This window comes from Aplidium turbinatum, chromosome 2 (genome assembly GCF_918807975.1).
Source record: "Aplidium turbinatum chromosome 2, kaAplTurb1.1, whole genome shotgun sequence".
NCBI classification, from domain to species: Eukaryota; Metazoa; Chordata; class Ascidiacea; order Aplousobranchia; family Polyclinidae; genus Aplidium; species Aplidium turbinatum.
This window is the reverse complement of record NC_137473.1, coordinates 50,346,542-50,370,591: the sequence shown is the minus strand read 5'-3', so window position 1 is coordinate 50,370,591 and position 24,050 is coordinate 50,346,542. Positions and strand designations below refer to the sequence as shown.

Sequence of the window (24,050 nt, the reverse complement as noted above, 5' to 3'; positions counted from 1 at the left end):
GTATTTAAGCTTTTGCCTAGTAGTTAAAGATTTGAATTAAGAGGACGATAAGGCGAGGCAGCCAATGTTTGTGTACACCTCCAAGCATGATGACCTACACCATGCCTTCAAGCAAGTCTTTAAATGTTACTCCAAAGATATAACTTTTTTTCCTGGATCAGTGTCGAACCAGTGCTCCTCCGAGCGCTGTATAGGGGCTCTCTTGACTCATCTGCGCCGTCGACTCAACTTTATTTTTGAGTTTTATTGCTTCAGTCGTTCAGTTGGTTTGCGTATGCCGCCTGCCTGATTTTAATGAATTTATCAATCTGAGATTAATGAAGCGTGTGATAATATAAAACATTCAGCATTTTGTTCCCACACTTCAAAGTTTGATTATTATATCTTTGTTAAGATCAGCGGATAACTGAGAGTCCACGAAGCGTTTTTAGGTGTCCATAAAACTTTCTGAGTTAACAGTATGATTGATAAATTGCGGCACGTGAAAACTGGTTGTACTTTACATGTGTGTATTACGCAGTGATTCACAACTGTGCTCTAGTTAGCCATGATAACACATACCATGACAACATTAAAACAACGTAATGCACTACAGCAGGGCCTAATAAAGGCTCAATTAAGGGCCCCTATTGAAAATCGATTTCGATGCAGAGCAGGGGTGCTCAACTGTTACTGCAAAATCGTTACTCAAAAATAATAACTGTGCTCACACTGGCACAACAACTTTTACTACCTACGCCTACGGTACTAATGTAAAAAAAAGAATTGGGGGCCCCAAAACCAGGAGGCGTGAGGCCGGTGCCTCGGGCTCTGCACTGCAGTAATAGTAAGACATTAACAAAAGGCCAATTAAAAGTGTTGAATTGTCAATCTGTTCACCCAAATGCTGGGTCAGAAATGGTTACGAGCGCTGAACCAAATTGAATCTTTTGTTTTTAGACAACGCTACACGTTGCTCACATCCAGGAATTCCAATAAACGGAAACATCACGACCAGTTCTAACTTTTCAATTGGCAGCATAGTAGAATTTCAGTGTGAAGATGGTTACGTGTTGGAAGGAGAGCGTCAACAAGAATGCTTGGACTTCTTGGAATGGAGTGGAGGAGGAGCGCCACTTTGTCAAAGTACAAATTTATTTGTAGTTTTACAACTTATGCCTTAAAACCTTTGGTAGATATTGTTTGGATGGATATTTTCCAAGAGGGATACTTTCTGGAATATTTTTTCTTGGGGAGTTTTATCGATCACCTTTTATTTTAGGACCTCGTATACTTAGCAGCAGAAACGAGATTTTACGCAACATTGACGATAGTTCAGAAGATATAACTGATTCAGCGGAAATCAACAGAGCTGGAAGAGCCATTTTTTCTGCTGAACACGAAGTGTTTTTCCTTTTTGATATTTCTAAAGCTTCAAATGACGAAGATGTTAGAAATTCAATACGATTTGCGTCTCTATGGACTGAGAAGGTTCGTATCTAATTTGGTCCAACTTTCAAGCCGAATAGATTGAGTTTCTCTTTTAGCAGCATGATCGTTGCTTACTTTTCAATGTAGATATTAACAGCCTGTTTTAGCCTGATGCTGCGTGCTCGCTGTGGTAATAGCGAATTGCACCTTGCACCAGCTTTCGAAACACAGTTCCCTAGTCATGTGCTATGATGACTGGTGTTGAAGTCAGTGAGTCGTTCTTTAATGCGGTTCTTTTGTTTGGCTTGAGTTTACTGTCTAATGAGTTTCTGTGTTGTTAGGCATTATTGCTGTGAAATTTTGTTGAATCAGTTGATTATTAGATTAGGTGACGTAGTTCTTCCCTTTCGGCACGGTTGTTGATTTTTAGATTCTGTCTACTTCACTTGTGAAAATGGCTTCTTTGAAGCGTAATTGTACCGCATCGTTTTGTCTGGCAATTGCCTTGTTAATTGTGGTAGCCACTTTAACAAGTCGAAATTCTGCCACTGAAATTGATTAGAATGAAACCGCCAACCAATCACAAGCTACGGTTTAAGTGACGTAAAAAATGCCGAAAAGAAGATCATAGAAAGCAAATTAAGTGATGGATTTTTTGTCAGCTGGTTGGCTTAGAGGTTAGGGTTAGGGCTAGAAAGTAGTCATTTCATTGACGCGGGTTCGATTCCCACTACTGCTATTTCTCTTTTTCTTCTGTAATTACCAAATAAAGTTCAAAACAAGCATTAACTCTCTGGATGAGTGCGAGAAGGATCACAATTGGACGGTAGCCTCTTATAACATGTTCTGATTGGTTGGCGGTTACATTCTAATCAATTTCAGTGGCAGAATTTCGACTTGTTAAAGTGGCTACCGTTAATTGTCAAATTGTTCCGAAAGCTAGTGCAATTCGCTATTGCCACAGCGAACTCGCAGCATCAGAATAAAACAGGTCGTTAATATCTACATTATGAAGTTTCAAGCCGAAGTTTATTTGCAAATCATCTTTTCCCACATTTTCCCCCTCCTACAAGGCTATATTTACAGTAGAAATAAAAGTAGATGTATAAGTGTCAGTTGTAGGCGATAGCCATTAGCCAAGTGTTAAGAGCAATGGTTCGACACCGCTCTAGAGCATTTGACTATGTGAAGCAGACCAGTCTGTAAAAGCATGCCTAAATGTGGACACGAACAATGGCTTCTTTGCCTTCCCGCTTACTTCACCCAAATCTTTAACCACCGCGCGTAAGCCTAGATGTGACAAGAAAAGTAGGTTGATAGTTTACGAGGAAAAACATAAGAGGCGTCTAAGTATTGTTTTGTGGTGTTACGGTACAAAACTATTTCCTCCCCGTTTTGATAAAATGCATCACGAATCTACACCGTGCAGATTTGGGCTAGTGTACAATTTGGTAATATCTACAAACCTTTGCTTCTATAGCTATTGCATCGTATCATGGTCATCGCTGATTCGACCTCTATGTGACAACGTACAAATGATGATCAATCGAGCACAAATTAACAAAGATTCGTTTTAGTTGTCGTTTCGTCGTTTCTAAAACAAACTTATGAAACGTTCTCTGTTCAATTCGCTTTTTTTTAAAGGTGAGCAACAACAATTCTATTAGATGTGGAATTCTTGCTTTTGCCTCGAAAACCAAAGTTGTAAGAAAAATGGCCTCAAGATCAACAAAAGATGTTACTCAAGATATGGAAAACATCTTGACCAATAGAAGTAAGCCACCGATTATATTCCAGAGTTTTATCACCTACGTCAAAATTTTTGCTTGAAGATAGAGAGTAGAGATACAAACATAAATTGCCTACCTGACCTCGTTACCTGCTAATTCATTTCTTTTGGCGGCGATTTCAATTCTCTTTCAGTTTTTAAAAACCATAGACAGACAATCGATAACAACTTAATAACATTGAATTGCATAATTCAAAATTAATACAGAAATGAAACAGATACATAATTTCAAACGTTTTCGGCAAAACTTTCTGCCCTCTTCAGGAAAATATCTTAATTCATCTAAACAAAACAAAATTATTCGTGAAATGTTAATAATAAATGTTATTAAGTTGTTAATGTTATTAAGTTGTCAATGTTATTAAGTTGTTATCGATTGTCTGTCTATGGTTTTTAAAAAGTACCTCTCTACCAAAGCTATACTTTCAGTTTTTCATGATGAACATGGGAAGTACCTTACCCAGCTGTTTGTTTCAAGAAAATATCGTATAGCTCAAAAAGATTGTACTGCTATGTTTGAATTTTAATAAATTGTTTTCAGAATCAAGGGGGTGTCGGCATTTGTAAACCATTTAACATTAAGACCCCAATCGAACGAAAATGGAAGGCGCCATACTCGACTTTCACCCTTGTTTGGTATCATCATTGGTGCACGTCCAAACAAGTGATGAAACTCAACTCGAGTATGGCATCTTCCACTTTCGTTCAATCTGGGGCTTAAATTGTTTTCACTGTTTGAACTATCTGCAAAAGCTAAATGTTAGATGAGTTATTAGAGTATTTACAAGCAATAAATCAACAACCAAAAGTGTTTATTACATTATGTAAGCTTATGAGAGAGTTCAAGCATCCATGGTTCAAGCCACTGTTAAAGCAAGCTTACTGAAACAGCTGTACTGTATTTTAAAATACTTGACCAGTGTAAGAGCAATTTTGTTTGCCCTGTTCTTATTTTTCTTTTTGCCATGGGCAATGCAACAGCACAGAGTTTTGTGATCGTATCGCAAACACTGCATTAAGTTTTTATCCTCTACTTTATCAGATAACATTGCTAAGCAAGTTGGCTTGCGACGAAACACCTATCAAGGCTTGCTAGATCTTCAAAGGGAAATTGAAGACTCTGTTCAATCTAATCGAAAAAGACAGCGCCACATTTTCTTATTCATACACGGTAAAAATAACGTTAGTCAAAAATCTATTTTAATGTTGTTATTTATGTATGGTAGACAGACACAATGTAATCGTAATCGATTACGTTTTTAATATGATCGTAAACAATTTCTTTACAAAGCCACATATTTAATCGCAGTACTACTGCTAGGTATTCGGACTTATTGCCAAAGCATTCGCAAGCAACGGTTATTTCAAAAAAGTATGCTTTAAGAGGCCACAGTGTTTAGTTTACGCAATAGAAATAAGCAAACAAACATTAAATTACATTTTAAACCGACATGGGCTATTTTCGTTTCAATATCAGTTAAAATAAAACATTAACATAAAGCTATAGACAATGGCACACCTTGTCGTTTTTACGCGCCCTACAGCCTCATCAGTACAATAGATACACTGAGGACGACCTTTCCGCTTGTAGTTTTGAAGTATCGAAAAGGTACTTTCGCCAAACTTGTCAAAGTGCTCAGACTGCAATCAGAGAGCTACTGCATGCCCAATGCAACAGCAAGGTGTCTCCAGAAAGGTTCTCAGTCGGCGTTGCCTAAATGAAGAGCGTTACATAATTGCCATTGTTAGTCTTATTGTAGCGAATTTTTGTATGGCTGTAGCCTCTGTTAATCGTTTTTAACCGTAACTTGTATTTTATTATGTTGCTTGACTGCAATGTTGTGTTTCTTTTTTTAGTACAATGCAAACCTGTTATTCAAATTTAGGCTGAGTGTATAATTGCCGAAAATGTTTGAATTTTATGGTTTTCTTTTAGTATCATGATAAATTTAATGCTATTTGTTTCCGACTTTTCAAGAAAGTCTTTAATTTTAAGGAAAACATGAAAGTGAGAAAAGACCTCAAAAGGTTATTGAAAATATCAAAGTGGAATATAATAGCGTTATTGAAGAGGTACGTTTTTACTTTAATTGTCAGCTTGTTTGCATTATTTGTTCGTTTTTATTTCGATATCATTTTTGATCACTCCCTGTCTACTGTACAATTTATATTACATGTATTTCACTGCAGCCACTGTTAATCATAATTTTTTTTAGTTCTTATTTGCAACGGAAAATACTTCATCCATGAATACTTTCCGTTTTTAAGTCAATAAACCAGCTTTCCAAATTGTAGGCTATAGATGAACTACTTTAGGCTTATATCCTGGAATTCATTGAACAACTAAAACTTCAGTCGTTTGATTGAGTCGATCATTTCGCTTGATGTTTCCAATTTCATTGCTTTGTTTAGATTTACGTCATAGCCTACGGATCAAAGGTTGTGTCGTTTTCAACTTATGAAGAACTAAGAGATCTTGCTTCACCTCCGTCTCGATTTTTGACCAACCCTGACTTGGATGCTTTTGACAACGCGTATACTGCATTGAATAGAGATGATGGTAAGTCCTTGTATAATTTGTGACTTGTAGTATTTTATCTGGCTGGTCCACTAAAACAAAATGAACCACAGACTTCTTTCATTACTTTGATATTTTTCTGCTTAAACCGATAAATCATTGGCACTTTTAAAATGCAACTACTAAATATAGCCTACGTAGTGACTATTTGACTGACGTGTAAAAACTATGAAAATTTGTCAAGGATTCATTAATTCTGCTAATAAACTTGTATGCAGTCATAATAGCTGATACGATTTGTCAAATTTAAGCCAAATTGTAGACCAATGATCAAAAAATTCAAATGCAAGTATAGAGAACACTAACACTAAGAAGATCTGGTGCTATGTATGGCAAAATAAATTTTGTAAAATACTGTGTGAGTGGTAGGCTACCACTACTTGGTTGCTTTGTGAAGGTTTGAAGAAAACGAAAAAACTTTAGCATCTTTTTCAAAATAAAGTCAATCAAACTGTTGCTAAGTTGTAAAACTTTGCTTATGCACTTTTATCAGACTACAGCAAATGTGGTCAGGCTGGAGATATCGGAATGGTACGAGAGCAAGCCAGACCAGTTCAAAGAGTGTTAGGAGGCTCTAAGGCTGTAGCTAAATCATGGCCTTGGCAAGTTTTGGTTGCTATCAAACGATCCAGAGTATTTGACGTAAGATTATAAGTTTTGTGTGTTTAATTTTAGTACCTACCGCAATTTAAAGTTTGATCTTATAAGTAGACTGCTCGGTTCAACATGGGCAATATGTCTACTTTCAAATGCTCAAAAAATGAAAGTAAATCATAAAGTAAGTCATTTTGTCAATAACTGTGATCCCAAACAAAAATCCAGCAATCTACGTTCGAAAACTGAAGTGGACTGTGGCAAGGTTGTTCAGTCAACATTCGCATACCAAACAGAAGCGCACTTAATCAAATAGGAGTACCTGTTGTGGAAAAAGTCTTGATGGCTAGTGTGGAGGCTACACCGGTATGGTGAGCGAAACACAATGCTCGCTGTTCTATAGTGAGTAGTCAGGTGCCGTATAGTGCTGACGCCAGGAAGATCGCTCCTTCTCAACCATGGGTACCTGTTGTTTAGTGTTTATGTGATTGTGATGCAGACTTACACTGGAATACTGGGTGGAGGAACAGTTATCAACAACCAATGGGTACTGGCCGCATCTCATATGTTTGAATTTGTACAACAAACCGAAGAAAATTGGGCTGAAGGGATAATGGTGACTTATGGTAGGTAGCGTACAAGACTATTAATACTGGATTAACATCAAATATTTAAACTAATTTAGCTCCAAGTTCGTGCAGTACGGTACTTTTGAACGGTAAAAATCAACATCAATGAACACCTCTTGTCCATTTATTTTGACTTGACTTATAAAGTAAATGCATTATACCTTACACAGGGATGTACAAACGGCCATTGTCAAAGAGACGGATTCTCCCCTTGAGCGTGAAGGTATTTGAAGCGGCGGAGATTGTCGTTCATCACGAGTTCTCCTTTGACACAATGGACAACGATATAGCATTGGTATGCATTATTTAATGTAAACTCTGAGGCTGAGCTATTAATTAGCAGCAATAACCTGCATTGCGGTGGGATGGGATAGAGGATAAAGCGTGCGCTTTCCAATCATACGATCCTGGTTCGATTTCCGTTAGGTTGAAAAACACCACTCACCTCTACCAAGGCGAATAAATTGGGTGGATGTAGCTTAAAAAAGGCGACTGAGAGAAATGGAGTGGCCATCCAACTTTAGTTAGTGCCGAAGGCTGAGTATAATGCGAACTTCATCTTCTCATTCCCAAATTCTTGGAATCAAGTGTGAGACTAGCTTCAACTTTAGCCTACATAAGTAGTAGAATCGTTTCAGAAAAAATTATAAGTAAGAACATTTTTAACAGATTTGATAACAATTACAGCTTTTTCAAGAAATTGCTCTGCCGTCTAGGAATGTTTTTGCTCATTTTTGTTCAGATTCGTATTGGCCGAGAATACGTCCAGGAAAACATCCACTGGCGTGCCACTGACAACGTGGGATGGGTGAACTACACTGCTTATATAAGACCAGTTTGTATGCCCTGCACAGAGGGAAATTGTGTTGGTGAATATTTGGTTAAACAAGGAGTTTTATCTGGAGATGAAACAAAAGAAGAGAGATGTTCAATTGAAGGTGTTTACATACTTTACATTACATGTATCATGCATTGATATTTAGTTCTACAAACGTTTGATATTATTTTGACACTTTTGAATGGTTCCTGTTTGAATAACATTTATAAAAATCATCCAAAAAAATATCGTTCTTTAGTTTTTTAATTGTTTTTTTTTTTTTTGTGTTGAAGGTTAGGTGATGATGCTTTACAATGCTGGGCATTTAAAAAAAGAGCGATCAACTATTTTTTTATCAAGGTTTTTTCAAACTAATTCTTTGTAGAACGTATTTACTGAGAGCTTGGAAAAAATTTACTTTTTCATGTTTAACTGCGGTCTCCATATCACACAGGAAATTGGCTCCTGCAATCAGACAAGGAAGTGAAGCGAATGCTCACAGTCGTCACAGGATTTGGAGCGACTACTAACATTTCAGCTTTCTTCAAAAATACTCGCAATTTGGCATCGAAAAGGTTGAAACAGGGAGTCATAAGCGTTAAATCACAAGCCAGGTAAAAGTTCAGTCGCAATAAGTTAATGTTACAGGTGATAGTACAGAAATTTTGAGTAGAACATGGCCTACATGCCCAGCACATTACACTGCCATTCACAAGGCACAAGCTATAGATCACGATCCACATCACCCCAAACAACCGAATTTTTAACCAGTTTGCAGAGAATTTACTTCGATAAGCACCAAGTTGGCGTCTAGAAATCTAGAATTTTCAAAGATGTACTTGTATGTGGGGCCATATAGAGATTTTTCCTCCAAAATGGCATTTCATTAGGAATAGGCCTAAACGTTAATCACACTTGCTATTCAAAAACAATGAACTCATGGACAGATTTACGCCAGTCGGAAAATCATGATTGCGAATGTCATGATAACTTGCACAAAATTACAATCAGAAAAGCACTGAAGCAGTGTCCGACAAGTTAGAAAACAAGAACATACTGATCAATGACACAAAGAGGGAAAATCAATGTGATAATTGAGACTTTTTGCATCAATTGTCTCAAGTTTTGTTGATTCAACATAGTCAATGTAGCAGTGAAATGATGCAGCAGATAAGACCTTCACTTTTATACCGCGTTATAAATGCTGATTTAAAAAACGACTTAATTTCGCTATAACACGTTGGTGTTTGCATAGAAGTAAAAAAATAAACTTTGAAGAAACTTTAACTTGCTTTATCTCAAAAGTCGTATATTTAACTTAAATAGTGCTTCAGCTCAGATCTTCAATGATATGTTTCTTGTTTGACCCTCCGCTTAAGCTGGTTATCGAGAAAACAACTCTTACCTCTGCCTAGGAAATAATAAAGTGGACGTATTGTTGGAAGAAACGCGGCCGGGAAAAACGAACTGGACACCTTACTCTCGTTAGCGCCGAGGGCCCAATATAATGTGACTCATTTTTGCCATGTCACAATGCCTGGCATAGCCTATCAAGTAGCTAGCGGAGCGGACTATCTTATCAGCTTATTTATGTTATTACATTGAGAATATGCAATATAATTAAAATAAACTTTCAAGCATTTTCGTCACGTACTTGTGTCCTCATCGAGAATTACCTTACATCTGCAAAACAGTGAGAATTAGAAGATAAATTTGATTATGCGCTATAACTGCAATCTGCAAATGATACTCCGGACTGAATAGCACAAACTCAACAAGTTTTGTATGTCGGTGGTACTACAAAGCAAACTCTCTACTAAAGCTTTATTTATTTTATAGTTGCAGGGACGCAAGAGAGGTGATGGAGCTTTATGGATTACCAGAAGAGATCAAAGTAACCGATCGAATGATTTGTGCTCTTGGTGGAAGCCGGAACCAAGTGGTGGATGCTTGTCGGGGGGATAGCGGCGGACCATTTGTTAGAGAAGTACGCCCAGTGCATTTAGTTTCCTATTTACTTAGTCTCCAGTTTACAGCGTGTTTCACAGTCTCCGAATAACCAGGTAGAACCCATTCGTTCTACTTTTTGTTTGTTATATAAAGGTCAAGAATGTCGAAAACGGCCAGAGTTACTGGGTACAAATAGGAATAGTGAGCTGGGGCTGGGGGTGTGGTCAACTATACGAAGTCAATGGAAAGAGAGAGTTCTTTCCAGGATTTTATACGAATCTCGTCAGCTTGATGGATTGGGTCAACACAGTCACCAGTGAAGGTACGGTATTTACAAGGCGGATTTGTAGACAGTGTTGTTCAAAATATGAAGCAGAAAAACAGATGCACATAGACAATTAATCTACACAAGGAACAAACAAACGGTTCAAGTCATTCAACGTAGTCTTACAAAAAACTGATATTAATGCATCAGCTTTTAAAACTCATAGCGTTTGTCATTACAACTCCGATATTCGTAAACAAAAATTAAAGTTAAACGACTGCATTTTACACCATTGCCCTCAGAACTAATTTGACTGGAGTCCTTAACTAATACAATTTTGATAAAGAGGTCGCTTTCTTCAACCACAGACATATACAACCAATAAAAATTCAGTGTTTAGATCAGTTATTCATTTTCATTGTAGATATGATAAGCAGTTTTTTTTTGTTACTTGATAAGGGCTAACGTGTGTATGGCCGAAAACGTTTGTAGCTTATAGTTTATGTTCAATTTTAATGGATTATGTTAAATGCCGTGTGGTTGCTTAGTCTTCAACTAGGTTTTCAACATGAGATTTCAAACCTTCCACGTTTTTGTGCTTACTTTACCTTTTCTCGACCTTTGCTATGTTGACGTGTATTGTTTTGATATGATGGTCAGAAATAAAAACAACTGAACTGAACTGAACTGAAATTGTAGGCGACGATGTTCACGAATATCATCTAAGCTGTAAGCTAATGAAAAAGATTCCGCAAAAAAATGTGTATTTCTTAGGGATCGAGTGCGAAGTACCAGATCCACCGCAACATGGCAGTATATCTACTAGCGCTGAAAGAGTGGCACTGAATGGCCGGATAACGTATAAATGCGATGCTGGGTATCTCATGGTAAACCAGCCCACTGGAGAACTATCAGCGATTTGTCGAAGAGACACAACGTGGTCTAAAAGTCCTCCAGCCTGTGTTGGTAAGAATGTGTTGCAAAAGACGCTGAAAACGTCTGTTAATTTTCTTTTATAATAAACCAAATGTAACATTTTAAATAGAGTTTTTTTAAATCGAGTTGAGGAGTAAATGGAATGGTTTTTTAAATTGAGTAACATTTGTAATGGACTATGGAGTCAGGTTTTGGTGACTTTCTTATATTACCTCATGAAACGGAGGCTACAAGGACAGTATTTATGCAGTGGTCAGTTGTCTTGAACGGAATCCTCCACCTTTTGCCACCGCAAGATTTCGAAAACCTCTCTGGACCGTTGGCGAGGCTGTGAGATATTTTTGTCATGATTCAAGACACTTACAAGGGTTTGACACGGCGGTGTGTCAGGAAAATGGCCGTTGGTCTCGCCCTTTGCCGGTTTGCTCAAAAGGTGAGTTGATTATCTTTTGCATTTTTAAAAATTGAAATTTATTCAATGTATTCTAAAACAGCTCTGGTAACGCAATCGCAATCGAAAGTGAAGAAAGCATTGTTGAACAAAGTCAGTTAGTTAAAGTTACCATAGGCCTACGACGCTTAAATAAACAACATTTTGGTTTTTCGTATTTGAAGTAGGCCTACTGCCACGCCATTTGTTTACGACTATAATTTTAACAACTTCTTTTGATTTTATTTCATTTTAAAATGAAAACCTATCTAATTAAAACAGTATTTTATTGATAACGTAACTGATAACGTAATTGATAACGTATCATCATTGCTTAAATATCGTAGTGTTGTTTGGTTTCGTCTGTTCAGTGTTCATCTAATTTATATTTTTTGTAACGATATACTAGCCTATTCACTTTCAATATGTTTATGAGTTAATGTTGGTTTGTAAACTATTCTTGTGATCACTGTTTCTTCAGGAAAGTCGTGTGAAAATCGGCCGAAGCCCCGATTTTCACGAATCATTCCACGCCAGTTATCTTGGAGTGTTGGGGACGCAGTGAGGTACAGATGCAAGAGAGGTTATAGGCTGGTGGGAACAGCCATCTTGTTTTGCTTAGAACGAGGAAAATGGTCAGACGAACTTCCATCTTGTCAAAGTTAGTGAGCCTCTTTTGGGTACATTTCTGTCTGCAAACGTTGAATCAATGTAAAAATGACGGATTTAGCTGTCTGTTTGGGTTACGCTGCTTTTCTTTTAATATATTTCGACTACTTTATTTAGGTTAGATACCTACTCAAATTTATTGTTGTTGACTTTGTTTTTATTAAGTAAAAGACTAAAAACCGACAGTTTAACACCTAGTCAAAACACTTACCAAATACCAACTGCGTTTTGCCAAACGTAAACCACTCTACGAATGTTGCAGTGTTGCCAATAATTATTTGTTTTAGAGATCTCTTTACTCTTTTTTGTTTGTCTTTAACAGCTAAGAAAACTAAATTTACACGTAACAGTAACTATTGTTTATGTATATATTCAAGAGATCACGTGCGTAGTTCCCAACGCTCCAAGCAATGGCACAGTGGACCCTGCACCTGGAGAGAGGTTACCGCTTGGCAACACTGTCACGTACGCATGTGATGTGGGCTACAGGCTGGAAGACCAGAAAAGTCGTAAATTAATTGCATCTTGCCAAAAAGACGGAAGTTGGTCGCAAGATGTACCCACCTGCAATGGTAAATAAAGCTACTGTTTACTTTATTTAAAAAATGTTGTTAAGAAGCTAATAATATTCAAGATGCTCAAAATCATAAAAAAACTTCTACTTCTAACACTTTTGTATGTTCAAGGGGAAACTTCCCTCTGTCTGTCGCCTAATCTCGGTGGCAGGGCCTGTGTCAGTGGTTCAAAGCCTCTGCAAGTATACGAAACTGCCAGGATAAAGCTCTTAAAGATGCTTTCTCAGTTCAAGGATAAATATTCAGTTAATTAATTGTTATTTATTCACAGACATGTAAAATAAAAGGAGTAAAGTTGAACACTGTTGACCGCAAACAGCAAATAACAGCAATAAACAAAGTAGCAATAATAACAGCTGTAGAATAGGATCAGTTGCACGTATACAGTAAACTGGTAATTGGCAATTGAACGATTATACAAATTATCGCGTACTTACTGACCAATTTTGTTATTTCTTCTATTTTTAGAAATATTTTGTTCCGACCGAAGAAAAACTCAATTTCTTTCTGTCAATGAAACGAAACAGCGCTGGAAAGTAGGGGAAACAGTCAGTTATTCGTGCAGCAATGATCTGGTGGTTAATGGTGCTAAAATTGCCACGTGTTTGGCTACTGGTCGATGGTCAAGTCAAGTGCCCACTTGCTCTGGTAAGCAGTCTAAATGTTCACATTATTCTACACCCTGTATTCACCACTTGTTGTTTAATTTCACTCAAAACTTCAGAAAAAGCAACAGTTTATTGTCTCAATACTGCTGCATGTTTATTATGCATCTAGAATGTAGTCAGTCAAGTTTATAGAGATGTTAATATCCAGTAGCGTAGCCAGGAATTTTGAAAGGGGGGGGGGGGGGGTTTGATGACCCAGCGGCCGGGGTCTGGGGGACCTCCCCCAGAAAATTTTGAAAAATTACTTTGAATTTGGTGCATTCTGAGAGCTTTTTCAACAAAAATGTGGTTACGAATATTCCTGTAAAATGGTGGTGTCTGGTGGCATAGCAAAAGAATAAGATCATGTTTTCTTCGGCATTTTTCGGAAATAAAGCTAAGTCTCTATGTTATCTTGTTGCTAATTCCTGGCTGAGATGTTTGGTATTGGCAAAACTTGCTCTTTTAATGCAATTTTGTTTAAAATTAGGCAATTTTTTTTAGACTGAAAGCATCATTCTCAATGTCGTGACGTCACACGCGTGCCAAAGGGGGGTTGTAACCCCCAAAACCCCCCCCCTTGGCTACGCCACTGTTAATATCTACAGCATCAACAAAATAGGAAAGTTCAAAACAAAATTTCTTTAGTGAACATATACGTAACTGGCAGTAGGATGAAAAATGCTTCGTCTATGATAAAAGCGGACACTAAGTTTAGCTTACTTTATCAAAAACTGTTTTTTTCTTCGCATTGATGTTCCGTACTGAATGCAGAATACAGCATTTGTATAAATAATGTTGCCACTCTTAATAAAATCTCTAAGTTAAGTCACTGAGTATGCCATTTTTTTTTTCATCAGAAAGAAAACCGGTCCGAAAACCGGCTTTTGTTTTGATTTCTTCTTACATGATAAAAACGACATGTGTATGAACAATGTAGGAAAGTCATTAGATCCCTTATAACATATACATTAGACCCCTTAGGCCCTTATGCCGTAGCTTCCCTCAAGATAAAACTTTCTTGACTCAGTAAAGTATTATTTTATTTCAGTCAATAGAAAATGTCCTAACCTAGAAGCCCCCTTGAACGGTCATTTTCAGAAATTAAGTCGAGGAGAGTTCTATCGGGTCAACTCTGTTGCCAGATTTTCTTGTGACGATGGCTACCAGTTAGTTGGTGCAGCCAACGTATTTTGCAGACCCACGTTTCGGTGGAGCAACCCAGTTCCAGTTTGTCAAGGTGAAATGAGATATTTTATGATGGCTAATTTAAAGAAAACTTATTATTTCAACAACCAAATGTTCATTTTAGAAGTAGGCCTACTATTTCCACTACGTTTTATGTTACCGTGGAGTAAATGTGTATTTTAATTTACTAATAAGATTGACTTGCTCATATTAGATTGGTTTTTATATGCTATTCATCTGTATTTGATTTACTGTCATGTGTTGACAAAATATGCATTTCGACCATGGTGAGTGGTGACTTTTGAAGGTCGTTTTGATTTTGACTTAAATTTCATTATAATTTAAAACCTCTTCAAAGGGTATAAAAATAGGCTTCTAATTTCTTCCAGCATTCGATGAGGTTCATTCAAACTGGTTAACAACAATTGGTCTTTGATAGTGGCTATTTAGGCTTTTTTTACTGACTTGTGATGGTTTTGTTTAAATTTTTCACAAATGTCTACTCCAATATTTTTCAAATTTTCAGAACGAGGCTGCTTTATTTCCAAAAGAGATATTCCAAATGGTGTCGAAATTCTTGGTATAAAAAATCTTGGCCATGAATATAGGCCCGGAGAGATTCTAGGTGCCTCTTGCAGCCAGCGCAGAGCGGTTTTAAGCGGTGATCCAAAATTGTCTTGCCAAGGTGACAATGTGTGGGAGCCGGACTACAAGTTGTACGGATGCTCGGCTCCCAAAGTGAAGTGTCTTCATCCTGAAACGGCACCATCCATTGCGATCAGAGGAAGAAGTCGTCGCCGTTATGATCCTGGAATGACTCTTAGTTTTGTTTGCGAAGATAAAGATCAAATCCTTGTAGGAAGCGGAACCATCCGATGCAAGAGTAATGGAGAATGGGATAGAAATCCTCCAAGCTCCTGCCGTAAGTTATGTACATTAAAGTTCACTTACAAGTTCAACTACAGTATAAGCTGCTTTTGTAAGCATGAGACATTCACTGTGAACAAATTTCTTTCACTTTGTTTCAATTTACGACTCTCTGGAGAAGACTTCAATAAGATTTAAAGCAGTGGTTCCCAACCTGGGGTTCGCGGACCCCTTGGGGGTCCGTGAGAAAGCATTTGGGGGTCCGTGATTACCTTGACGAATTTTGGAAGAAAAAAAAAACGAAAAGCGATCTTTTTACTTTCATTTCTCTCTTTAAATGCAAATGTGTCAAGCTCAAGCCCGCGAGAATAAACTGCAACAACACCCCTCTCATTAAATTTGCTTACGTTGAAAAAGTTTCGGCATGGCACTTAGGGACACCTTAATATTGAAATACTGCTGACCTTTCTTGAACAATTCATTTATTTTCTTATTTGAGCAACTGTTTAACCTGATATTCGCCGCAGGAGCCATAGCGGCAATGCAATATGACACCGTACAGTAGTTGAGTAGCATAATTATTACAATACTCAATAGTATGTTAATTGAGTTCCAGGCAAAATTTAGGTAGGGGTCCGCAGAATTAATAATTTGTCTAAAGGGGTCCGTGACAACAAAAACGTTGGGAACCACTGATTTGAAGGTTGATTATTTTTGTTTCTGTATTTTATTTTAGATCCCATTTAAGAAATTTAGTTAAAACAATCATTTTTTATCAATTAAGTAGACCTACAGTACAGTGCTTAGGTAATAGGTATACAGTATATTTATAAAGTAGCTTGCTTAAAATTTACTTTGAACCATCATGCTTGTTGTTCGTCGTATCCAGGCTAACACCCGGTGGTTGAAGATTTAGATTAAGTGGACGGGAAGGCAAGGAAGCCAATCTTCGTGTCCACCTTCAGGCATGCCTTTAAGTGTCCTGCCACAGACACAGCCGCATGCTCTTGAGCGGTGTCGAACCAGCGGCCTTTCGATTGCCGTTCCAGTGTTCTCACCACTCGGCTATGCAGCAGACATCATGCTGTAACCTGCATGGTGCATATCCTAGACAGCAAAATCCATTATTTTTACATTGAGTATTTTTACACTCAGTGCCTGCAGACGTTGACTTAATGTAAAATGACGAATTTGGCTGTTAGTGATGTTGTTGCAATATACCCCTACTGTCCCAGGTAGCAAAATTGGTACCTTTTTCATCTTTTTTGTAGTTAATTCAATTCTCACTCACTACTTCAATTAATCTCTGCAAAGCAGTTGATAGCTGCTGTCGCCTACTCCCCAGATAGCAAAATCCATCATTTTTGCATTGATTCAACTTCTGTAGACGTTGAATCAATGTAGAAATGACGGATTTTGTCGTCTGAGTATATTCAGTGTGCAATGGGTGACTGTTTTGCCTTCTCGAGACTCTTTAAGTCTTTGCAAACAAAAGTCCCTTTGGTTAATTACTGTTGTTTACAGGCCGCGATCCATGTGACTCTTCTCCTTGTGACAATGGAGGAACTTGCCGACGAAATGTCTTGTCCTACGTCTGCTTGTGCCCTCCAGAATTCTTTGGAAGGAACTGTGGACAACGTGGGTGATTTGTTCATAAAAAAAAAATTGTAAAAATTATATGTCTACAGTAGCTACATCTGTAAAGCATCCGGTGTTACGTAACTATTTCGATCTTCTTTATCTGATCGTGGACAACTACGCTGATCGTGATCACAAGGTGTCACCAATGACTTAAAAGTTGCTTGAATCCCCTTTCTAAAATATGAAAATAAATTTTATGTCGATTTTGATTTGTTCTACTGAGAAGCCAAGTCTTGAGAAAATGTATTCCTTGTTTCTATTACTTTGCTTAAAAGTTTGAAAACTTGTTTAAAAAATGTGGCTAGTTTTGATTAAGCGGTAGCTTACAAGCCTCCTTTTTTTTCCGCACAGAGCTGCAGCTGGAGACGCTTAAACGTCATAATATGTAACTACCAGCTATTTTTCACAGGCCAACGAAACAGGAAATGTCCGCGTGTTCCGGCGCCACCCAACGGCAGTCTTCAAAAATTAGGAGATGTAAAGTTTCGCTTTCCTCAGTCTATAGCTAGTTACTCTTGCGATGATGGATATAGAGTTGTCGGGACAAGCTTTCTAATTTGCCAAGATAACTTCCGATGGAGCGACAGAGTACCGACATGTGAAGGTGGTCATGATTTAAGTTCAGTTCAGTTTGATTTTATTTCTGACTAGCGAGGAGAAAGATTTTCATTGCTGCTGTAGCAGCAGTAGCCTGCTTTTCGTCTGCTTCTGTTAAGCCTGCGACAAGCTCCCGAAGAAATAGTCGACAAAAATTAATGCAGCTTCGAGCAATGAAAAGCTTTCTCCTCACCATATTCTAATTCTGTATTGCAAATCAGCTCTCCATTTATATATTTTTTTTTTAATTTAAAATCGTTAGGTGGACTAAACCTTACTGGGAGTGCTGGATAGTATTCACTGAATGATGACAGCCACTGTAACTGGTGCATCCCTTTACCAGATAAGGTACAAATCTAACCCGACCTGATCAAGATCTGCATCGCGTGTTTGTCTAGGTACATTTTTTTCAAAATAAAACTTCTATAGATCAAGATGTCGTGAATTAATTTGTTTCAGCGACTGGCGGATGCCGCATCATCCGATCGGATATTCCAAGAGGAGTCGTGATCCAGCGTCTTGTCAATCGGACTTACGGGATTGGAGAAAGTCTTCGTGCAAGATGTAATTCCTCTGACCGGGAGCTTATAGGAGAGTCTAACTTCATTTGCCTGGGAAGGAATCGCTGGGCTCCAAATTATCGCTTGTTCCGGTGCAGATTGAAACCGCAATGCTCGCTTCCTGTTCTTCCTCTAGATGTTTTGGTCGTTGGATTGAGAAGAGTGCGGTATGATGTTGGAGCGTCGGTAACATTTGAATGCGCAGACAGTGAAGAAGAACTTGTCGGAAGTTCAAGACTTGTTTGCGAGGGATTGGAAGAATGGGATCTGAGACCACCGCGACGCTGCAGTAAGTGAGTGGTAACGGGCTAACGGCATAAATTTTGCAACCCAAAAGTTATTTTGTTTTTGTTGAATCGGTTATTCAACACGATAAATTCGTTGACTGATTTCGTCACGACAAACGTTACCACTTTTATCATAACAATGTTACATTTTAATGTGATCATTTGTGATTCTTTAGCTTTTTTCGGCTTACCTCACTTGGGAGCTTTTTGTAATTGTGCACCACACTTGGTTAACAACAAAGTGTGAAAACACCCAAATCAATGGAGTTGTTATCCACCTTGATAAGTACCGATAAAAGAAATGTTTGCTAATTTAATGTCGCACTTTATGACGCACTGGGCCATCGCTTCGCTCAGTTTGGGAAACGCTGGCGTAATTTGTTTTCTTTCATATTCGTACTAATAGCCTATAAATTACTGAAGAAAAGGGCGTTCTTCCCGGCTATCAGCACAAGGCTGAGCACTCACTAGTACAGAGAAACATTATAATATAAGTTACTTGTTGATTGTTTTTGATTTTTCAGGTTATATCATATTGATTAATTTTTTTTTGTGATTACAACCGTATTATTTGTTCTAAGGGGCCAAGCCATGCAGCAATTCTCCTTGTCAAAATGGTGGAACTTGCCGTCGACGTGGTAATTCATACATTTGTCTTTGCCCGCAAGATGTCACTGGAGACAACTGTGAGCAAAGTAAGAGCTGCTAAAATGCGTGTATTTAACTCAAACAAAAACTGTGCAATTAGCAACGCATATCACATTTAACACACGGTAGTTTTGTTTTGAAATAGTCCATTGGAATAATTCTTCATTTTAGTTGCACTTAACTATATTGCCTGTAGGCATAAAACGTACAAGCATAGCCTATTCCAGCTTTCCGTGACTGCCACCGAATTTGCAAAGTGAAGACAAATCCACAGATCAAGTTCGACGAGTGCTAAGTAGACTTTTATCATAGCCCACCTTTCCGGACGCCATGTTTAGTATGTGCTTGGCTGCCTTTCTTTAAAGTTTGCCTGCTTGTGACTACTGTAGCCTACAATACAATCCTGTTAACATGAATTGATTTTTTACACTTAAGCTTATCACATTTTCACTTTCCTCTTTAAGCATTAAGCCTTGGCGATGGGATGGCGCAACGGATAAGGCCTTGGCTTTCTAATTATGCAAACCTGATTCAACTCCCGGCTTCAGCTGGTTATTGAAAACACCGCTCACCTCTACCTAGGGTGTAATAAATCGGGAGGGGGCATAATTGCTGCAAGAAAGTCGGCTGAGAGAAAGGAACTGGCCACCCTACTTTCCTTAGTGCCGAAGGCTTAGTACAATGAGAACCTTATCTTCTCATACCAGCACTTGAATCAAGTATGGGATCACCTTTACTATTTTACTTAAGCATTTGAGCCTAACATTAAACTTTAACCTTTTTTTTAGAAACGCAATGCCGAACTCCATCGAACCTGCCAGCAGGCATTATTGTCGTTGGAGACGCTAAAGATCGCTACGTCACCAATGACATCATCACATTCGCTTGTCAGAACGAAGAAGAAGCTGTAAGGGGAAACACTGTTCTGACTTGTGAAAATGACGGAACTTGGAATCGAAATCCACCAACGGGATGTGGTAGGTTAATTAAAGAAAAATTATGTTTCGATAGTAAAGGATAGTCAGTAATCATGTTGCCTTCGTGGCCTCATCCAGATCATTTACTGTGAGAAACGCGTTGAGCCAGCGTCTTGGTGAAATGCTGTAGAATGATTGTGTAGGTGAAACTAATTCATAGTCGCAGTACAGATATGCTGTTGAAATGTTCAGTTACAGATGTCAATTCACCGTATTGCTCAGTTAATCGTGGAGATTTTTCTTAACAAAGAAACCAGGAGAACAAGCATCGCTGGTTTAATTCTTATAACGTGTGCTTGAGACACTTAATTCTTCATTTAACAGTTATTCTAAAATTCAAATTTTATAGCAAAACATCATCTTTTACTGCTCACACTTTTTAACAAAGTGCACAAAAAGGTTTCATGCGGTTCTCGGGCAGTTGACACTCTAGCTCATAGCCGTAGGAGATGGGCAAACATATCCGGTTATTTGAGAATTTGTAAATAATGTCATTTTTAAAAATATATTTACAAAGACAAAATTTGGGCAAATTTTGTTCGCACCCCCAATTTTTTTTGTTCTGCGGCTATGCCCTTGCTAGGCTGTTGGTTCAAGTCAATTGCAAGTTTAGAAAACTGCCAAGACCAAGCTTTCTTACAAGCGTAGGGGAGGGAGACCCATGAGAGTTGAGCCGATTTTTCTACTTTGGTAAATATGTATCGAAATTTTTAAGTTACACAAATAATTAGTTTGGTTAACTGAAGGCTAACCATTCATCTTCATTCACAAAAAAGGAAATTAATCTAACAAATGCATATATGTGTATTTTGTCGATGAAATAAAAAAGTCAGTCGACTCAACTCTCCCGCCGATGGAGGAGAGTTGATCATAGTCTCAAGGTGAGTTGAGCCATTGCCTACCAAAACCATATAAACACAAAATATCTAATACAAAATAAATTATCCAATATTATTCAGTACACAGTGTTACAATGTCACTTGCTAGATTTATTTTTTTCACTATTTAATTCAAAATGGTGGTGTTGCGGTAACATTATCCGCCATCAATGAAGGGCCCCAATAGTTTTTTGGTCTAAAAAGTAGTTTAACCCATTTCAAATTGCAACCCAAGCGCTTTTCCAGCCGTTTGCGGTCACTTCAAGCGATAGGCTAGTGTAGAAGAGGAAGTGCCCCTTTGGAAATTGTTTGACAGCAAAATAATTGAATCAATAATAATAATAAATATTGTTATCATTAATATCCAATTATCATAACGTCACACACATGTCAAAAGGGAAATTTTGAGTTCACATTTGCCCTCTGGCCCCCTGCTGTGAGCAAGTCTTTTGATCATTCACGTTATTCTGGTCAATTGCAAGCTTTTAATAAATCTAATAACAAAAAACTGATTTTGATAATAAGTAAACCAATAGTATTGAGGGGAGTTGAGCCATTGCCTACCTAAACTATGTAAAAGCCATGGCTCAACTCTCCTAGACACCAATGGCTCAACTCTCCTTATGTCACCTTGTTCGGAAAAACTTGAGAGTTTTATTAAAACAGTGCTGCAAAGTTGATAATACTTATCATGATAAAAAGGCATCACATTGACAATATATTACACATCTTACAAAGAAACTATCTGCCACTATACTTTGTGTGGCTATAATATGAAAGACTTGCAATTCAGCAATCCACCTTTAGATTTGATTTTCACATTGTACTACTTCAACAAGCTTTACTAGATATAACTACAAAATTGATTGAGTCAAAATGGCAGTAATGTTGCATTTGTCACGCAGAGGAACCCAAATATTAGATTTCAATACTATAAATTGCATTTTTTTGGGGTGGATCAACCCTCCTTGTGGCTCAACTCTCCCGGGTCTCCCCTACTCAGCTACCGGGATAGAAAAAATTCACAATAAATCAATCTGAGTGTGTGAACCTTCTTTCTACGCCAATATCCCAAGTGTGATTGAAACATATTTTTTTAGAAATGGTTAGACGATGCCCCCGGTTGAAGGCTCCTGACAATGGAAATATTTTGCGTTTGGGTCGGATAGAGTTATCCTTACCAAACTCCTATGCTCGTTTTGTTTGCGATGAAGGATATCGGTTGGTAGGCCAGTCCATTATGGCTTGTGGGAGAAACTACCAATGGAGTCACGATGTGCCAATTTGCGAAGGTTTGTGAAAGTAACTTTTTTTAGGCAACATTTTTCAAAATTGTACAAAAATAGGTTCTCGGTTCAACAACCAATGGAAAATTAACGAAACCTTATATATTTCTAGAGAAAGGTTGCTCCATATTTGGACATCGAATACCTCGTGATGTCGTTATTTCTGGATTGACTGGAGTTGTTTATCCATCAGGAAAGGAACTGAAAGTCTCGTGTCGGTTGCCATGGCAGCGATTGAGCGCGAGCTCCACATTAACTTGCCAAGGAAGAAACATTTGGCAACCCGATTTGAGAGACTACCGGTGTAGTTAGAAGCTGAAACAGCCCATGATTCATCAAACACAAAATCTCATTTGTGTTATTTTAAAAGTGTTATACGGTAATTGTTTGTAGATTACGAGGTCTCGGTTGTCGTAGACTAAAAGGCCTGTGTAACCTTTAAATGTAGCATAGCCTACACAATTTACAGCAGAGTAGCAGCCAGTTACAAGTGTGACGTATAGTAGCCTATCAAGTTTTAATTGTCGGATTCACCTATTTTACCAAAGTTAGTCACCAGATAGATGGCCATTACTTGCTGTTATCGTGTCAAAACAGTTTACTAAATTGAACAACTGCTTGTTCAGACAATTATTCTCCAGGATTAAAAAAGACATTCCGATCATAAAACTAAGTCTCTGATAGATCTTGATTTGTCCTGACCCACAAACTTATTCTTAAATGAATTGCCCACTCTCCATAATAGCTAAGCTAGCTAACCTATAGGCTATCTTTTTTTTTTTTTGTGAAAAAAGCTATTTCCACAGTCCACCATGCTTTATTTCGTTCGATCAATAAAACTGAATTTGTACATCACAATAACTGAATTAACTTATGTTTTGTGGCCACACAGTTGTGGAGATTTCTTTGGTGTATTTTAGAGATGTAGCCTATTTAAGCTATGGCAAGACAAAATAAGTATAGGCCTATGTGTAGCCTTAACTATAGGCCTATTGTATGAGCCAATGCTTTTCAGTCGGGATAGAGTCGTACAGCGACGTAGGCTACGGACGCAAGATCTACAATTTATAATCGAAGACTGTGAAAACATGTGGATAGAGCTGTCTCATACCAATGCTAAAAAAATATTATAAGCGTTGTATACAGACATCCATCTTACTGTAATTTTGAAGTTTTCTTGGATAAATTCAGTGATACTTTACACATGATCCAAAAAGAACGTTGTGACTTCTTTATTTTGGGTGATTTCAACATTGATTTAGCCAAATCCAACAAAGAATCCAGAATTTCTTCTTATTTGCAAGCTGTAACTGCTTTGGGATGCTCAAACTTTGTTTTGTTTTATTATCTTTATCCTGCATTCAGTGCCGGATTAACCATTAGGCAAAGTAGGCACGTGCCTACAAGGCCAGTCAAAAATCCAGGCCACTTTAAAATCAGTAAAAATTTAGTCATGTATTTAAAATAAACATTTTTTAAACTAATAAGTATTCGTCTTAATAGCTTTGTTTTTCCAGATGAATTAAAGGTTGCAAAAATCGTAATTTCGCAACAATTTTTCCCTAGACTAGTTTTATGGTGCAATTGAAGCTGTGACTTGTGAACCGTTTCTTATCGGACGTTTTATGCTTCTATAAAGAAAAAATGTAAGTTGTTAGTTGATTATTGATATGAACTTTCTAGCCTAATGTTGTGATTTAGAGCAGGGTGGTCTAACCCAAACGCGGGCCGCATGCGGGCCGCGGACATATTTTGTGCTGCCCGCAGAGCACTTTTGATGCACAAGAAACCATTGGGTACCACAAGTTTCAAAGTGCTCTTCAGGAAATCTC

At 37.8% G+C, this 24,050-nt stretch overlaps 1 protein-coding gene across 1 annotated transcript in view; it reads left to right on the top strand.

Moving 5' to 3' along the window:
• Positions 1-23,070, top strand: part of LOC145764381 (uncharacterized) — a 30,193-nt gene extending 7,123 nt beyond the window's left edge. Inside the window, exons 7-33 of the mRNA XM_082575997.1 lie at positions 940-1,125; positions 1,262-1,470; positions 3,055-3,184; positions 4,242-4,370; positions 5,196-5,272; positions 5,612-5,759; positions 6,271-6,419; positions 6,871-6,997; positions 7,171-7,295; positions 7,743-7,938; positions 8,272-8,431; positions 9,657-9,804; positions 9,921-10,089; positions 10,807-10,998; positions 11,219-11,401; positions 11,880-12,059; positions 12,445-12,639; positions 13,111-13,290; positions 14,341-14,529; positions 15,004-15,399; positions 16,869-16,982; positions 17,395-17,589; positions 18,042-18,431; positions 19,011-19,124; positions 19,866-20,054; positions 22,033-22,224; positions 22,331-23,070. Coding sequence (XP_082432123.1) covers positions 940-1,125; positions 1,262-1,470; positions 3,055-3,184; positions 4,242-4,370; positions 5,196-5,272; positions 5,612-5,759; positions 6,271-6,419; positions 6,871-6,997; positions 7,171-7,295; positions 7,743-7,938; positions 8,272-8,431; positions 9,657-9,804; positions 9,921-10,089; positions 10,807-10,998; positions 11,219-11,401; positions 11,880-12,059; positions 12,445-12,639; positions 13,111-13,290; positions 14,341-14,529; positions 15,004-15,399; positions 16,869-16,982; positions 17,395-17,589; positions 18,042-18,431; positions 19,011-19,124; positions 19,866-20,054; positions 22,033-22,224; positions 22,331-22,530 — 4,862 coding nt within the window. The 3' untranslated portion in view covers positions 22,531-23,070. The remainder of the gene's footprint in view (positions 1-939; positions 1,126-1,261; positions 1,471-3,054; positions 3,185-4,241; positions 4,371-5,195; positions 5,273-5,611; positions 5,760-6,270; positions 6,420-6,870; positions 6,998-7,170; positions 7,296-7,742; positions 7,939-8,271; positions 8,432-9,656; positions 9,805-9,920; positions 10,090-10,806; positions 10,999-11,218; positions 11,402-11,879; positions 12,060-12,444; positions 12,640-13,110; positions 13,291-14,340; positions 14,530-15,003; positions 15,400-16,868; positions 16,983-17,394; positions 17,590-18,041; positions 18,432-19,010; positions 19,125-19,865; positions 20,055-22,032; positions 22,225-22,330) is intronic.
• Positions 23,071-24,050: the final 980 nt, after the last annotated feature.